Genomic DNA, 18530 nt, shown 5'->3' with positions numbered 1-18530 from the left:
CTTTCAAGCAGACAGGGTCTATCCAGAATTCCAGATTCTACTCATTCCAGGAACAAGTCCAAAGTAGAGATTAAGCACAATGAATATGCAAAGGCATACTACTACTAATCTACTTGCCAGGTGGCATCGTATTTGGGGGCACCGATTATTCTAAGATGTGTGGGCTTGATTCCAAAAACACAGAATCTTGCAACATCCATTTCATTCAAGAGTGGTTAGAATTAGTTCATACACCGGTCTAAACAGTTCTGTACAAATCAAGACAGCTAAAGTAGCTCTAGAAAGACGACTTAGAAATTCTGTCTGAACTTTCTGGAGATGTTAGGGATCAATTGTCAACTGCGCCTCCCGATCATCACCACGGTTGCTCGTCCTCTTCCCCATGGATCTCTGGCTGAGCATTCGGCTGATGCCGCTTCTCAGTTTCTGCATCTGGGACACACTGCCAGATTGGCTGCCACCCATTGTCCTCTCGAGCTCTTCCGAGAGTGATCTGACAAGGTCGTCGAAACGACGCTTGGCCGTTGGGTACCTTGATATCGACCTTGTGATTCCTTGCAATCTTGCATAGGATTAAAAACAGATTAGAAAAAAAAGAACTTAAATTGGTAAAAAACAGGAAGGGTGATGAACAGAAGTACCTCCGGGAAAGTGCGTCGATTTCAGCTTGTTTTCGCTCATTCAGTGATGATGGCAGATGAGGAACAACCTCTTTGAGGCGCTTCGGATCACTGGTCAGCAGCACTCGCTTCTTGAGGTATGCTTCTTCCTCTTCTGTAAAATTCTGGGCTTTTATTTGCTCTTTGATGACCATCAGAGGATCAAAGAACCAATCAAAGATTGTGTTCTTAGGCCTGTTATCAGATGTTATTTCAGAACCATCACCTGCATAATATTTCAAAAGGTGAGTCAAGCAAAGTCATAGCACCTGTTTTCGAATATGAAAAACTATTTTATTACTTACTTAAAATTAGGCCATCAGAATTAGCTTTTGCAGATCTAATGAGTGCGTGAAGAATAACATATGCCGGCAAACCAACATTAAGTACTCCAATCCCGATTTTTCCTGACTTTGTTTCTTCAATGTCTTTTGGTGTTATCACTCCTTCAGCAACCAGAACCTCTCCACGGTGCTTACACTCCTCAAACAGGTGATCTAGCAACTAAATCATAATATCAATCAGATATTTTTTTTTTCATTCAAAAAATCAATCAGACAGATTTGCACGAGTCTAAAGCAGACTTTCATGGGATGTGCAAATGAGAAGTGAAAATGGGACGATCGAGCAGGATAGTGTAATCTCTAGAAGTCTGAACAGGTGTTGCCCCTCCTAATATAGTAGAATGATTCAACAAAATCTGCCAATTTTAGCCAAGAAGAGATCACCTTAAATGGATTGAACTCATCAAAGCTGCCCTTAAACGATGTAACACGTGATGGAGCTTTCTTCCCGTCTTGCTTGTCCTTAAATGAGGCAGGCCTTGATAACGAACCACCCTCTGTCGAAGCTTCATTTTTCCGGTATTTAAACCTAGTAATAGAATGTTAGAGTTAGCTTGTATCATTCAGACAAGGAGGATTCAAAACATAAAGAGCATCGTGCATACCTGGGAAAGCAGGATCCTGGTGCCATGTCAAGCACATCATTTGTATATTCATCAAAGATGGCCACTGATGATATTACATAATTTAGTCCCATGATAAGCGAGGATTCCTGGCACAGAGACATGGTTAGGCTTCATGAATTCACCTCAGACAGATCAATTTATACTAGAAGTGAAAAAAAAATATTCACGGTCAGCAAGTGGCTACCTGATAAACCACAACAGCAGCAAAAGCACCTAAAGGAATACTGGAGATGATGGAGGCTAGAAAAGCTCCAAAAACAGCAAATGGCCACAGAAGAATAGCAAGACCAGCAAATGGCACACAAGCTGTCTCCAGGAAAGGTCCTTCCCTGCCAACTAAGTCTTCGATCAGCCGCTTCCATCCTTTGAAAAGCATCACAGGGAACTTGTAGAAGGCAATTAGTGTGAACATTATTCCATCCACTAGAAATCCACACGCAGCAACGAATAATGCACCAGGAATGTCAAGCACTCTGGGAGATGTAGAAGTATTATTTGACTTTGTTATATGGAATTCTTCAAGAAAATAAGATCAAGGCGGGCATTCAGAAATAAATATAAACAGCACCAATTTTGAAATTGTAGCGTGGTGAAGTTAAATTTATGAGGGAAAACTCCCACATATCATTGTAAATTAAGGTTTCAGTTCAAAATCTATTGCAAACCTTAATTATTCATGCATGTAAGAACAAAGGTCCCAGATAGCAAAAACAATAACTGAATTCATGAGAAGGTTGCACTGTTAGAATCTTAGATGAAGATTCCATGTCCTGACAATAAAATGCAACCTTAAAAGGAGAAAACAAACCTTATTTCATATGGCTCTCCTCCAGGAGGTGCATGAAAACGAAGGTCATCCATTATTGAAAAATATGAATGCAATAATAAATCTTTCAGGTCCCTAACTACTGTACAGCTTCCTGTTATAGTACTCCATGTTCCATCCTGCATTTCAAGTTGCATATACCGATGTAGAACTTGAGAAGTTATTTTTTTCGAAGGAATAAATCTTTAGAAGTAAGAACAAGGAAAATGCCAGAGTAAATCAAAGAAAAGGAAAATGTACCACAAAACAGTGGTATAGTGGTCTTTCTTTTCCTTCTCCAACTGCATCAAATGTGGCCATTACTGGAGTGAGAAAACCATACACCACACCAATTAGGACACTTCCCACGATCCCGACAATGAGCCATAAGACTAAAATCACAGATGCAGCGACAAGAAGAAGCAGCTTTACAACAGGCCCGACAAGCTTGGATCTGCTTTCCGAAAAAAAGATGACAAGCATATATAAGTACAGTTTTCATAATTATGTGGTAATTCTCTTTGGAACGGATCTGTACTGAGTTGTGAATCCTAAACCTGATGATGCAGTAGTATGTCCAGATCACATGCATAGGCCATAAGCCAAGAACGAGTGCAGAGATTCCGATCATCATGATAAGCCATGCCCATGGGAAGAGCAAAGCACCTGCATAGGCAAAATTAACACGTAGGGAGGAATTGCAAGTCAGAATCTGAGGTTCAAAAATGGGAACATGGGACGGCAAAAATTACTAAGTAGTATTTGATCATATGCTGAAAAGGCATTTAAGTTCGTACAACGATTTTGCATTCTGGAATTTACAGATACCTAGTACCGTACTTCAATTCCCCTTTTGCAATGGACAGTTGCAATCAGTCTAAATGAAGTGCAAGTGACGAACTCCAGCTGAACCAGAACAAAAAAAAAAAAAAAAGAGAGGCTAAAATCCAAAAAACTTTAACTAATCAGCCAAAAAAGAAGGAAAAAGGAAAACAATGACATCCTCTGAGCGATTCCAATTCCAACCCACTCAACCAAACTACCCTAATGCAAGGAAAATGCAAATGGGTCACCCAGAGAGATCTTCGGCTTGCCATTCTGATCAAAAACTAACAAATGCGCCACAATTCCACAGTACATAATTACAGAGACACTGCTATGTGAAGTTCTCCTCTAATACTCTCATGACAATACTTTCTTAGCACAAACAAACAGAAGCAACCAAACAAGATGAACCAATACAACCAGTGTTTTCTCTTCACCTTTGATGATCCCCAGGAGGAGAAGGCCAAGGAAGAAAGGTAGGAACTTGAAGAAGCTCCAGGCAGATGCCCGAATCCCAGACGGCGGCTCCATCGACAACCTTCCGCCCAATCTCTTCCTCAACGCCGATCAACCCTGCCCAACCCAATCACGGCAAAATCAACAATGAGTAAACCGAAAATCTCTCCAGGAAACGGATAGAAAAAAAAAAGCAGTCAAGCAGCAAGAATTTTCCAAGAAACTCACCGCTCACCAGAGCGTCGTCAAGTCTCAAAGTCCAAACCAGAGAGAGACGCGAAACCCTGGAGCCCCAAGAAAACGAAAGGCTCACGAACTGCCAAGATAATTGAAAATTAAAACCGGACGAAGTGGGGGCTAGTGGTGGTTGCGGTTTGGCAAGAACAGCCGCGCCCTGGAGATCGGCGTCGCGTGGCTAGTATGGGCCGCTAACTAATCAAAATTACCAACACGCACGCACACACCCATCGAAAGCAAAGAAAAGCCTCCTAATTGATATTATACTAATCAAGAAACAGAAAAGGCAGGGGCGGAGAGAGCTGTCTGCTTCGCTGCCCGCCGAATCTGGTGCCCGCGAGCAGAGCAGGCTTAGGGAGGAAGGCAACCGGAGCAGAGCAGCTCGCTTTGCTGGCGGAGGAGTGGGGGTCGCGGCGGCGGCGGCAGCGGCAGCGAGGCAGCGCGAAGCTGGGAGTTTGGCAGGGAAGGGGAGGGAAGGAAGGGATGGTCCCGACCGGATGCGTCGCGTGGTGAGCGGAGCACATGCCATCCGAATTCTGGACTGCGAGAAGAGAGGCCACAGTGGACAGGGGAAAGAAGACAAAGAGGTCAATAGCCTCGTTTGCAAAAACCGTTGTGCAGGGAAGCACCGGAAGCTTTCGAGATTTGGATCCCGAGCAGGTTTACCAAATTATCTGGAGCCAGATCCCCTAGAGTTTGGGTATTACTCTACCGGGTGGAGTTGGTCAAATCTGTGCCATTCGGCATACTTCAAGGGCTAGGATTAAGCCACATTAATTTATACTTAAAAACCAGTAACTGACCATGCAACAAATAATCTTGCATCAACAGCTTGTCACGAGATCATTCTTACTGTATAATTAGCACAAAAAATTCAAGATTCATCTATTATTTAAAAAATCATACACATTAATATTGATATGGTTCGCTGTTTGCATATATGTGAAAGCACTATGTTGATATACACTGACTGCCGCTTTAGAGTTGATCGACTATATCTATTGTTTGGGGAATAACAAAACGTTGTTCTGTTACATTTTTTTTTTGGGTGAGAACTTAATCAAATCGCTATTAGTGAGCAAACACATGAAAAAACTAAGTCATAACCATTAATTTAAGGAGTTATTTATTAGGTGAAATTTCCTTCAAAAAAAAATTTGTTAGGTTAAATTGATGAGGAATGATCTCAGCCGTAGGAAACAATGGATAGCACAGATTTGGCCAACTCCACCCGGTAGAGTTATACTCAACTCCAGGGGATCCAGACCCTTGCCAGTACCACCCACGATCTAGCAGTTACCCTGGTAACCACATGGTTATCATAAAAACTATGTAATTATTATGAGGTATACCGTGGCTTCGAAAACTGAAAAGGTTACCGCACGTGATAACCATGATAATCGCACGGTTTGATAAACCCTAGACATTTCATGAGATTCGGGTATTGCTATTTGTGTACTCACACTTGATGGGAGGATTCCTAATCATCAGTTTCAATGAACTTTACATCTATTTCCTTATTAGAGTGTCCATATAGCACCTGACATGTTTCTTAATCGAAATTAGTTGGCTTTTTTTAATTATGTTATCAACCCTTAAGAGCTCTCGTATAATATGATATCAAACACATATATTGTGTAGTTTATTTGCTATATCCTAATTCAAAATAATAATATTAGCAACTCGTATATACTAAAATTACAAATAACTATAGTGTACTAACATTGTCATTGCAACGTGAATTTTATTTTAGCTATACAACCAACACCTGCTGCTTGCTTAGTTAGTAAAGAGTTGACAGTGATACACAAGATCAATTTCCCACACCACGAGCACAGTCAACCGGTTAGATAACTTTAATTTTATGTAAAGCGGTCCGCACTAGCATGAGGCCATGTTTGGTTGGAGGGACTAAAGTTTCAGTCCCTTTTAGTCCCTAAAGTCTCAAACAGGAGGGACTAAAAATGACTTAAAGTGCATTAGTCCATTAGTTCCTATGGTAGGAGCTTATTGGGACTAAAATAGCTCCTTTCCACCCACTGCCCCCACACATGGGCATGGTGCATCTCTCTTTACATGCTTTTAGGGGTAGCATGGCCATTATACAGTGCAATTAATGACCTTCCCTTTTAGTCCCTATATCCAAACAGCCGTGGACTAGCGGCTGTGATCCATGGATCTCCGATCGGGAAGTGTTTAGTCCTAGGACTTATTTTAGTCCTAGGAATAAAGGATCTAAACACCCCCTGAATCTTGATGAAATCCTTATCAACCGGTAGGGCTATGGTACCCAGATTATTCCTCTCACACGAGAAGAGAACACGAGAAGAGAACAAAAGTGTATACGAGATATTATACAAATATGTGCCTATTTAATGTGATAGCGTACCAATATGTATTTTGGATAACAACCATACATCAGTGGAGGACAATAGCAGAGAGCAACAAACTAATGGTGGGAGTACGGTGGCAGAGGGCCAGAGCATGGGGCAACGAACTAGTGGTGGGAGGATGACGCAACAAAATGGTGGTGGGAGGATGAGAGCAACAAATTATCAATGAAGAACAACACTGGTGTAGTAGCATCGACAGAGTATGGATTGGAGCAATGAATTGGTGGTGGGAGGACAACATTGATGTCGGTGGTGTAAGGATTGAAGTACGGAGGGATGTATTACGGGGCAATGAACTGGTGGTAGGAGGACAATGTTGGTGTCAGTGGCATAAGGATCGAAATGTGTAGGGGTGGAGCTTGGGGCAGTAGATTGGGGTAGAAAGACAAGATCAACAAACTGGCACGATGGGAGATCACGCAATGATTGAAGTGCAAAGGTTCAAAAGCAAGGGGCGATGATTTGGCGTCCGACGACTCCCTAGGGTTGTAGATTTTGGGAGAAAAGGATTGAAGTGGAGAGGGGTGGATCGGGGGGGGGGGGGGATGAAATAGCGATGACAAGACGGGGGATAATGAAATAGTGATGGGAGGATGGGGGACAATGAAATGGCAGTGGAACGTATAAGGATTGAAGTGTATAGGGTGTAGAATAATAGGCAACAAATCAACAATGGGAGGACGACATGACATTGGTGGCGTAGGGATTGAAGTTACCAACATGAAAATGGCACCACTGCCAACAACGTCCCGAGGGTTGGAGAGTGAGAGAGATGACAGTGAATTTTCAATAGCATATAAGAAAACCAATGAATTTTCAATTTCATATAACTAATTTTTCTTACTATTAAAGTTGAAAAAAAGTGTTTAAGGTGTAATGTAAGGTGACTTCAATACAAATCAGCTCAATATTTTCATGTAATTTTTGCTGGATGGTACATTATGATAACTGATAGGCGTAAGGTGATACGGTGATACAAACACGTCAATACGGCACAGTTGGTACGTACCACAGTGCTATCAGTTTAGTATTAGTCAATGAGAGTGAAAAATTCTAACCTGACTGACGGGCCGTAACTGGGCCTCTCAGGTCCGACCCGAATTAATGCAACGAGAGAGAAACCAGCCTCGCGCGGACGCACACAACAGCCGCAGATTTTTGACGGCGGCTGCGGCGGGGAGCCCGCCACCGACCGCCCGTGATCGCCGGCCACCGCAACGCTGCAGACCTGCAGTACCACCTCTCCCTCCACGCGCGCTCGTACGCTGATTCGACGGGACACACAGGACGCGAGGACCCGCGAATCGCACGCGCGCGCGCGCGACTATTCCACGTTGATACCAGCACGCGAGATCGGCGAGCAATCAATCCGCAGATGTGGCAGATGTGGTGTGGATAGATCGCGCAATCATGCGCCGGATCCTTCTCCGGGGAAGAACCTGATGAGGACCAACCCAATCCGAGAGAGACATGCTATTGCTGCCGGCATCAAGAGATCGGAAAGGGGCAAGTAAGCATGGCTTCCCATGGAGTCATGGACCATGAGTGAGTGGTAGTGGACTTGCTTCCTCTTGCTGATGATGATGGGGATTGGAGAAAGGAAAGAGGCATGAGCTTTTTTCCCCCCTTTGATGAGAGAATCAGAGAATATTACTAGGTCAACTTTTGCATCAACAAGACTAGATTGGGAATCTGGGGGTAGGCATCGATGCATGCAGTTAAGATAGAGCGAAAAATTCTCACCTTTTTGGCGCCAAAACGCAGCCTAATTCATCGTCCTTTCGTAGCTTTATTTATGTACTACTCCACTATACAACACAAGTACTGCCCAGTGCAGGAATGGCCGGGGAATGCTTATCCTCTTGGCTGTTTGACAAAACTGAAGTGCTGAACAGTTCTCTGAACTGTCAAGTGTACATCCAGAAGCAATTGGCCTTTGCATGAGGTAGTTCTATGAATGCTGCATTCCTTGTCTCCAAGAATACTTATGTAAATTTCGCATCTTACTAGTAATTGTGGCTGTTTTTCACTGCCCTTTTATTCAGAAGCTTTCAGGCAGGTTTACCATTTTGCGAAATTTTATGAACTTGTCATTTCACCCACTTTTCAGGAAATCTTATGAACTTGGTATTTGAGAATGTTGGCTGTTTTTGACATTCCCTTTGTTCCTACATTTGGATCTGCGAGGATCAATTTAATTAGCAATTGCCCTGGTCTTAGCGTAAGAAGTGAAATACTTGAGAATTAAAACAGCTTATAAATGAAGTAGGCCATGCCCTGGTCTTTGCACTTGCTTTCTTCTGAAGCCTAGTGACCTTTCTTTTTTAGTGTTTCAGTGTCAATGCTGTCAATTCAAACATGAAAGAGATAAGCGAAAGCTTTATTCCAGTGCAGATGTTGGTTGTTGATGTCTGTAAATGGGGAACATCTCGGTGACTATTTTGTACTCACTGACAGCCCAATCTGAAATCTTTAAGGGCTCATTCCTTTCAAAAGATTTCCAAAGGATTATTGTAGTAATTGAAACCTCATGGTTTTTTTCTTTGTGCATTATTTGTTTCATAGTAACAGATCCTACGGAATATGTAAGGATTGTATCCTTATAATCTTGTTCCATAAAAAAAACTTCTAAGGATTAGAGTGCATGTGTCATCCTAATAATTTACTTCTTTTATTCCTATGTTTTGGAAATCCTATGAACCAAATAAGCCCTAAGCACAAGGCGAGTACTGCTATACATACGACCCAGTTATACAACTCACATACAACTAGAGATATGCAACCATGTATCAATCAAAGGAGAGTATATTCATATGTATTGCAGCCGTTTGCAATCGTTGATGTAGTTCATTCATACGTGAGTTGGACAGTTAGGTCGTATACGTAGCAATTTCCGCACAAGACAACTTAGCACATTGTCTCAAAACTCTCAATGGCACAACCGCACAATATTTTCCATTATCACCTAAAGATTTTCCATATCACCAATGTTCCGTTTCTTCAACCTGAAGCATCATTCATGGCTCTTTCTCCATACAAACAACATCGCAATCAAAATCATGAGGAATCCGACAGAAGGCAGGAACAACGAAACGAACACACACATTCAGTTTCCATTCAAGAAAACACAAAATACATCGTCTTTAGCCCCCATTTCCTGTCCATAACCTATGTAGGAATGGGAAAAAGACCAGAGCACAGTACCAGGGACCATAGGAGCCCAGCACCAAAGCTTAGCATCACATCACATCACAACCACCATGGCTGGACACTTGCAACTAACTAACCCATCATTAAACAACTCACACACTCTGATACACTCTCATGTTGAGGGACCCTTTGCCCTACCATGGAGTGGCACCACTGACAGTAAACTAAAGAGAGGAGGGGGTGAACAGCACCAACCCCCCACCTATTCCGGATATAATAAAACCTTCCAGAAATTGAGATGTCGATCGACTAAAATTGTAGTACAACTTAATAATAGTACTCTAATAGTTAGCGTGGTAACAGAACAGGGGTCACGGCCACCTAACCCTTAGACTTGGATAAAAGGCTGGCACGGGCTCTGCATGACCCGGGCTGCTGCGAGGGCGGCCCGGACCTTCATGTCCTTAAGGGCAGGGTCCTCGAGGAGGAGGACCTTGTCCTTGTCCCTCACCCCAACCATGTGGAGGTGATCGGTATCCTCCTTTTCCTTGCCCCTAAACAGCAGCCTCTGCTCCCTGGGCTCTAGCCCTGTCACCATGGACAACCTCACCTTCAGCTCACCTGCAATATAAGATGCAGAATATTGTTGTTACATATACAGAACATTAAATTCAGGCTTGGGCTTCATTTATAATAGTAGATTGTTTGCTTGCTTGGAAATAAAAAGGAAATTGTAGCAGGAAGTTTTGCAATTTTGTCTGCCTCCAAGCCATGTTATTATTGTCAGGCACCGGCAGATGCATACAATACATATATGAGCATGTGCTGGCAGTGCCGGTAGCAGCCATAAATTTCTTTAGCGTGTATGACTTTTTACAAGTAAAAGTCCATTCTGTACAGTTATGGAGCAGTAGTGGTACACTGCTATTCTTTTTTTCAATTAAAGCAAGCAACCCTCCTAGTTGTCAAGTTAACAAAAATGTTGGCATTGCCCAAGTGCAAAAGGAAGAAGGTCACATTTTGGCTTGTCTAGGATATGCAGGTGAAATGATGGAACAGTCAAGACCAAAGGTAGTTTAACCTTGCTACTTGTGTCTTTATGAACACCTGATGAGCCATTATCTGACTAGAACAATCTTGAAAAGCATTTTAGTTTTGCAAGGAAAATGTGAAGCAAAAGAGTGCTACTACTAACTGAACCGATATTTACTTCACACCAAACTGGCAAAGTGTGTGGGGGAGGTGTGATGGGTTCTTAACTGCAACCAATGACCCACCTACTACCAAACAAAAAATAGTGGAATTTCCCTAAAAAATTGATGAAATTTTCTTCCTCTCTTTCTTTTACACTTCTTTGCCCCCCAGCTTTTAGCTGTAGACTAATAGACCTTACTCTAGGATTCAAATGCATGGCAAAGCATCTGAGCTGATGAAAAGGAGTGCAGTGATTCAGTCCTGAACTTTATCGTTCTTGCAAAAAGATTGTGCATTGGTGATGAGGTTCCCAAAGAAAACCATGACCAAAACAAGTTCCAAGAACATTCTCTAAAGTTCAAAAAAAAAAAAGAGAGATAGAAACCAACATGAACATTTCCTCACATCAGCCCAAACAATACCAAAGTAAGCAAACAAAAACATTCAGTTTCCCTCAAGAGAGAAACAAAGACTGAGAACTCTGAACTCACCGAATGTGGAGGTCGCAGCAATGGACACGTCGTGCCAGGCGAAGCCAGTGGACACCCTCACCAAGATCACCTCCTCGCCGCCTCTCCCCTCCCTCTTCTGCACCAGCATCCCTCCCGGCCTCACCTCCCACCCTATCTCCCCCGCGCCGCCGCCGCCACCGACACAAGCAGTCGCCTTCGACGAGGAGCAGCTCCTCTTGAACAGCCTCTTGGAGTACCTCAGCTTGATCATGGCTTCTCACTTGTACACAACTCTGAAGTCTGAAAATGGTGAAGGCTGGCTAAGTGGTGACAGTGCCAAGGAGGCTTGTGCGCTGTATATATAGGCAGGTTTCAGAATGGGACTTTGGAAGCGTGCGTCTGCTTAAAGAGTCCAACGACGCATGCTGCAATCTCTGCAAAGTCCAAAATGGGACCCAATTCAAAAATATAAGGGCCCGCGTTACAGAACTATTCCTTCCGTTTTTTAATAGATGACATCGTTAACTTTTGATCATTTGTTTAATCATTCGTCTTATATAGGAATTTATAAATATGCAAATATCTTTAACCACAAAGCAAGTCATAACAAAATAAGTGAACATAATTTTCTGAATAAGATAAATAGTTAAATGTATGTGCAAAAGTTAATGACAACGTCTATTAAACATTATGAGGAGTACCACTCCTACAGTACTGTAGTACTAACCAATCAATCAATAAAATTAATTAATGTTGAGATGTTTTTCGAGCTGCATGGAAAGAGCAAGTTTGGGGGTTGCACATGGGAGGTTGGCGCCAAAAAATGATGAGCTTTTGATGATAGGACTTGGAGGGAAAGAAGAAGAACATGATAATTGGGGTGGTCGGTTAGCGAGCCCATAAGCGTCTCAATTAGATTATTGCCATGATGATAGTAGAATGGTTGGGCAACATGCACAGGTAGCTTAATTAGTTAGTTCATGGCCTATGGTTGCTTGCCGTCTTGCTGAACACAAAGGGGGGAGATGATGATTTGTGAGACCGGCTTCGTACGTGTGCACGGTGTGCATGTTTTCTTGAGTAGCTCTAAAGGTATGTGTTTATGATCTCCATTGTTTGTGGCTTTAGAGGGGTGGTTAAGGTGGCCTTGTGGGGCTTAATGTAAGATCTTTGTGTTGGTATTTTTCAGTCCCATATATGGATTATTATGGAGCTTGCCATCTCCTACGAAAGCTTAGGCTTGATTATTTTCAGATTATTAATCGAATTACTCAAAAGAATTATTTATCTCGAATTTATTAAAAAAACTTTATTATACTACATTACGTAGATCACTTGTTTTAATTTACTTTAAGTTTATTTATAAAAATGTTTAGTTAATCTCTATAATTTAAATAGATAATCTGTAGCAATAATCACTCAATAATCTGAGCTTTAAGTTGATAAGAGAGAATGGACGATAACAAGGGCAAACTAACAATTCAAGAATTCACTCTGTACCGTCTTAATCGCCAATATCCGACAACGACAAACAAGATCGATCGATGGAATGGATGACGATCTCGATGTATGATTGATCATGCATCCATGATTCCATCTGCAGCTAGTTGTTACTATAATTATATTAGTGTCTAGTATTTCTTAATCGTGAGAACCTTCCTGCGCTGCAGCCATCGGCGTCGCGCCATGTTGCACTGCAGAACGTGCTCCGACGCGAGCATTTTGGGGGTTGGAATCTCCATTATTTTTGAGCTAATCGATCGGCTAATCTCGGCCTCGGCCACATGCAGGCTCGAATCGGATTTGCATTCTCCCCGGGCCGGCCGCGCATGGCTAGCTCCGACGATCCAGCTGAAATTAATTTAATCAACCCATTGATCGCGTGTTGGATTCATGCTCTCCAAACTATCCTAGCACTGTTTTGTGTCAGATCACGCCAGCCATGAGCCATACGTATTGTTACCGCTGCATGGGCATACTGTTACCGCTGCATGGGCATGCACGCACGGCTGCAGGCGATAAATGCCAATCGTGCCAAACTGGCGGTATTAGGCCATTCACAGTGTATATAGGTGGCATTCAGTTCCAACCTATCACGTCCAAAGATTTTATGCCTAGTATGTTTCTCCCGTGACCAAATAAAGAACGGGAAACTAAAATGGATCACCCGTTCCTCGTCAGGTTTTTGTCAGGAGTGGAGAGAAAATCTTTGGGAGGGGAGAGACGATGACCGGAATAGGGAGGGGCATACCGGGATTTTTGTCACCGCCCAATCTATGTCGCCGACCTACGCCGCTGCCGCTAAGACCCCCGCCAACCATCGCCACTAGCAGATCCGTTGGGGAGAGGGAGGGGAGAGGCGTTCGCTTCCATCGACCTACCACCGCCTCCGCATCTTCTCCCAAGAGGTGCCGGCCAGCAGTGGGAGGGAAGAGGGGAGGGGAGGGGAGGGAGGGCGGTGCCAACGTTGATTTCCCCTTGTAGCCACCGGCCAACCACCAAATCCGCACCACCGGAGAGGAGGTCGAGGTTGCCCACCACTAGATCCACATCGGCGAGCTCCACTCCACGCTGACCGGAGGATGAGGAGGGGTGCCGGTGGCCGGAGGAGGAGGGGAGGGGGAGGCTTGATCCGCAACCAGATCTGTCGCCGCTTGGGCCGCCCGGCGCCGTCGCTTATCAAGAAGGCGCGATAGCCGGAGGAGGAAGGGGGAGGCGCGATGGCCGGAGGAGGGGTAGGGGAGGCGTGGCACTGAGAGGACAAGGGAGAGAGAAAAAAATACTTTTTATTTGTGTGGACCCCACTTGAGACTAGGTACCACTGTGAAACTTGTGTTAAACATTATTCTTAGGTGTTCTTGAGCCTATGTGACGCATGAGGTTCAGCAAAATGTGTTGTCGCACTGCTAATGCCCTTAGTGATACAAGTGTTTGGGAGGTCTCAGTTTCTGCAGATGGATTGGCAAGCAAAACATGATCTAGAATGATATTTTGATGAAAGCATGTATACAGAGCTGGATTTTCTAGACAGTAGTAGAGCTAGAAAATTTTTAAACCCCAAGCAAATCTAACTAAGACAAGTACTCCCTCCGATTCGAAATGTTTCACACCGTTGACTTTTTAGCACATGTTTAACCGTTCGTCTTATTCAAAAACTTTTGTGAAATATTTAAAATTATATGTCTACATAAAAATATATTTAACAATGAATCAAATGATAGGAAAAGAATCAATAATTACTTAAATTTTTTGAATAAGACGAACGGTCAAACATGTGCTAAAAAGTCAACGGTGTCAAACATTTCGAAACGGATGGAGTATTACTATAAATTTTTTATGTTCAGTTCTATATTATATCATATTTTACTTCATGTTCACTGCCACGAGTGCCCGGGGTCGCCGGGCGGTGGGCGGTGGCTCCGCCACTGCTTCTAGAGCATCTCATCCGGCCGCTATCCGAAGAAGGAAAAACAGGCAAAAAAAAGTTTTTTTTAAAAAAATGTATCGGCAAGGAGATTACCGGCTTACACCAACTTCCGCGCCGGCCGTGGCCGGCTGTAGTACTGCACACCGTGGCCACGCGGGCGGGCGGCGCGCGCAGCACCAGCAGGTTGGATGCCGGCCGGACTAGGCCGGTCGCCACTCACTGCGCCAGCGAAGCGGCACGTTGTCCTCTCCTCTCAGGCTCTCGCTGCGTCGGCGCCGCGCCGTCCGTCTCCCGTCTCCCCCGCGCGCGCGAGACTGCCCCGTCAACGCAGCCACCACCCACCCGTCCGTGTGATCCATGACCCGCGCGCGGGGCGCGGTACACCGATCCGTCGTGGGCCGGCATGGATTGCAGCGGGATTCCGCGGGAATAAGATCACTTTTACTCCCTCAACTGACTACCGAATCTAAATCATATCCCTCAACCGCAATACCAGAAATCTTGACTCCTCAAACTTACAAAACCGGTGCAATTTGACTCCCTGAACGGTTTTAGGAGACGGTTTTACTGACGTGGCGTCACGTGGTGCCTACGTGGCAATATTGACCGAGTCTTCGTTCTATGTGGCGATGACGTAGCACCTACATGACGGTAGAATTAAAAAATATGAGTGGGACTCATTAGTCATTCACACAAGAAAAAAAGTTGGCCTACATGTCAGTCCTCCTTCTTCCTCCTCCCTCTCTCCCTTCTCTCTCTCCCCTTCTTCCCTTCGGCCAGTGGCGCCTCTCTCTTTCTCTCCCCCTCTTCCCTTCGGCCGGCGGTGGAAGCGAGCGGCGGCCTAGCTTCGGCCGGCGGCGGGCGACGAGAGCAAGCGGCGGCGGCGCGCAAGTGAGGCCTGGAGCGGCGACGGCAGGATAGGCGAGTGAGCGGCGGCGGCGCGCAAGTGAGGGGAGCGACAGGAGGACTCGGCGGAGGAGGCCGAGTGGGAGCTCCGGCCGCGTTCTCACCCTGCTTCACGACGGCATCGAAGGCGACGCTGCCCTTGTCGTCGACAGTGAGCACGAGGATCTTCGAGCCGCCCTTCTCGTCCCGTCGGCCCATGCCGAGCGGGTACTGCGCGACGTGGATCTCCGGGAAGGCCCCGCCGTCGCCGAAGTCCTCCAGCCGCCGCGGCACGAACCCACCACGCTTCCCGTACGGCGGCACGGGCTTGGTGGGGTCCGAAGGCTTTGCTACCGCCGCCGCGTCTGACTGCGCCGACTCCCCGCCATACCGCTCTGGGCCTTGCGTGCCGCCTCTGCTCGCTCTCGCCGCCCGCCGCCGGTCGAAGGGAAGAGGGGGAGAGAAAGAGAGAGGCGCCACCGGCCGAAAGAATGGGAGAGAAAGAGAGAAGGGAGAGAGAGAGGAGGAAGGACTTATATGTGGGCCCCACATGTCAGTGGGCCCACTTTTTTTATTGTGTGAATGACTAATGGGTCCCATGCATATTTTTTAATTCTACCGCCACGTAGGTGTCACGTCATCGCCACGTGGAACGAAGACTCGGTCAATATTGTCACGTAGGCACCACGTGGTGCCACGTCAGCAAAACCGCCTCCTAAAACCATCCAGGGAGTCAAATTACACCGTTTTGTAAGTTTGGGGAGTCAAGATTTCTGGTATTGCGGTTGAGGGATACGATTTAGATTCGGTGGTCAATTGAGGGAGTAAAAGTGATCTTATTCCGATTCCGCGCGCTGCCCAACCACGTCGCTTCTGGGCCTCGCGCGCGTGACATTTCGGGCAAAACACGCGATGCGGGCTGCGCGTGAGATTTTCGGGGTCCAACAACATCAGCTTATCGTGGGCTCGTGGGACGGTACGGAGCGCGGCAGCGGAGGCCGCACGATCCACGCCATTTCGGCCTCCCACGCGCACGCACTGCGGCCTCGGACTCGGACTAGGCCTCTCGCGCGTGGCCGCGTGGGATTTGGGCCACACACTATGCGGCTGCCAATGGATTTTTGGGCCATCAGCCATCGACCCATCGTTGCGTTTGCTGCTGCTCTTGTGTCAGCCCATTTCACCCCCTCTCTATATTACGAGGTTTAAAATGAAGTTGTGAAGCTACTTAAGCCTATGTTATACTTAGGGTTTGTTTGTTAAAGCTCTAACTCCTATATTTAGCTACAAGAGTTGGGTTTAGGGTAGAGTTGTGGAGTAGTATAAATCCAGCTTCACCTTTCTAATTCATTGTGAGAGCACTTCACCCATCTCCTCTCCTATTTTAGGTAGAGCTGAAATTGTTTAGCTGCCGCTCCACCACCCCCGCCTCTCTCCTCTCTCCGCCCAAGTGGGCCATCGGAAATCGGGTGGCGGACGATGCCCATGACTCCAACCAGATCTGAGGTGATGCGACGACGGCGAGGTGGCGTCGCCGGCCAGATCCGACACCCTCCCGTCCAGATCCGACGGTGGCAGTGGCGAGGCGGCAGGGCACAGCTGCGTAGAGGAGGTGCGGGAACACCTAGATCCGGCCCCCTCTGCCCGGATTTGGCCTCCCCAACGCGGGTAGCCAACCCTTGAGCTGGTAGCGCATGAAGGGGGGTTGAAGCGTGCGGCAAGTTTCTTTCTAGGCGTTAGTCCTTTCGCGCCGGCGGCTTGCCGCCGTAAGATGGCCACGCTGGACGGGCTAGTGCGGGGGAGAGGGGATCAATTCTTCTCTCTCACCCTTCCCCTCTCCAATCCAACCACGTGGAAGAAGTTGAAGCGCGTCGTAGGTTTAGACTCTACTTTGGCTGTGTCTTTTGGAGGGTTGGGAACCTCTCCCCTTCGCATGTAAAACGGAGCGATGAATTAAAGCATGATTAATTAAATATTAGCTTAAAAAATTGAAAAATAGATTAATATAATTTATTACAACAAATTTTGTATAGAAACTATTTTTTATAAAAAATACCGTTTAGCAGCTTGAGAAGCGTGCCTGTGAAAAAGGAAAGAGGTGAGTTTGGGAACCTTGAGGGAAGAACACACATTTGATGACCGGTTGGCGGCAAGGCGTTGGTGCGGTGGCTGTGCGTGAGGGGAATAGCTAGTGGTTCTGCTGAATCTGACATGCACTCTTTGGCGCGGGAGAGTAGGAACTATGGGCAAAGATCTTAGCCTTCGGACGGGCAACGATGACGCCTGCAGGCGCTGATTTCCCCTTGGGACGTTGTTACGTTTTCTCTCCTCTCCCAATGTTATTAAGGTGAAAAATCAAGTCCTAGTTCTCTAGGACGAGCGGCGGTAGAGCTTTTTGTGTCGTTTCCTCTTTGGAGGTGTTGTTTACAGGTGTTGTGTGTCTATTCCGTTTTTAGCACTAGAATAAAACATAGACGCGTGGTGCGGTTGTTTTTTTTTTCTTTTCCTAACTATAGTCTGCCAAGACTATAAACTTTTTTCTTGCCATATCATTAAAAATATAGCATTACCTCATACCGGTTGTTAAAAAAAAAGAAATTCGAACGCTTCAAAACCAGTCCTAATCCACCCGATTTATCAATAAAAATCGACTGATTGGGAAGTTGGGATAGTCGAGTCGATCGCATCTGTAGTTCTGTTGCATCTGGATTCTCTGGAAATAGATGCATGGAACGAACGAATGATGCTGACGTGCATCTACATAACGGCGAGGACCTTCCTCTTCCTCCTCTCTTTTCTCCAAGGTGATCACCGGACCCGGACACCTCCCACCCACCCCAATCCGGTTCCCCGAGGTGGGGATTGCTAATCCGCGCAGACGGCCGGATTAGCAAGTCGCGCGCATTTCCGAGTCCGTAGCTTCTCACGCTCCTTTTTTTTCGTTTTCCGCTTCTTTTTTCTCGTCGCACGTGGAGGTTAAGCGCGTGGGCTATTACGATCACACGTCATTAATGCTAATAACAGTGCTAAGCTTATGAATTAATCTAATTATAGATTTTATTATCAAAATAATATAT

The 18530-nt window shown here is 45.6% G+C and overlaps 2 protein-coding genes across 2 annotated transcripts; both read right to left on the bottom strand.

Moving 5' to 3' along the window:
* Positions 1-35: 35 nt before the first annotated feature.
* On the bottom strand, positions 36-4532 carry LOC127762770 (uncharacterized membrane protein At3g27390-like). The gene is made up of 11 exons (XM_052287257.1): positions 3944-4532; positions 3697-3832; positions 2992-3100; positions 2696-2888; positions 2438-2574; positions 1814-2102; positions 1609-1715; positions 1388-1532; positions 965-1163; positions 642-885; positions 36-562 (listed from the first exon to the last, which is right to left on the bottom strand). Exons 2-11 carry the CDS (start codon positions 3788-3790, stop codon positions 322-324), a joined length of 1758 nt encoding a protein of 585 aa, XP_052143217.1. The 5' UTR covers positions 3791-3832; positions 3944-4532; the 3' UTR covers positions 36-321.
* A 4894-nt stretch (positions 4533-9426) lies between these two features.
* LOC127761685 (BAG family molecular chaperone regulator 1-like) lies at positions 9427-11460 on the bottom strand. Its single transcript, XM_052286010.1, has 2 exons — positions 11181-11460; positions 9427-10116 (listed from the first exon to the last, which is right to left on the bottom strand). The coding sequence occupies exons 1-2, from the start codon at positions 11410-11412 to the stop codon at positions 9884-9886; spliced, it is 465 nt and encodes a 154-aa protein (XP_052141970.1). The 5' UTR covers positions 11413-11460; the 3' UTR covers positions 9427-9883.
* Between the last annotated feature and the right edge of the window lie 7070 nt (positions 11461-18530).

Source organism: Oryza glaberrima, chromosome 2 (assembly GCF_000147395.1).
Source record: "Oryza glaberrima chromosome 2, OglaRS2, whole genome shotgun sequence".
Taxonomy (NCBI): domain Eukaryota; kingdom Viridiplantae; phylum Streptophyta; class Magnoliopsida; order Poales; family Poaceae; genus Oryza; species Oryza glaberrima.
This window is presented reverse-complemented; position numbering and strand designations above follow the sequence as displayed.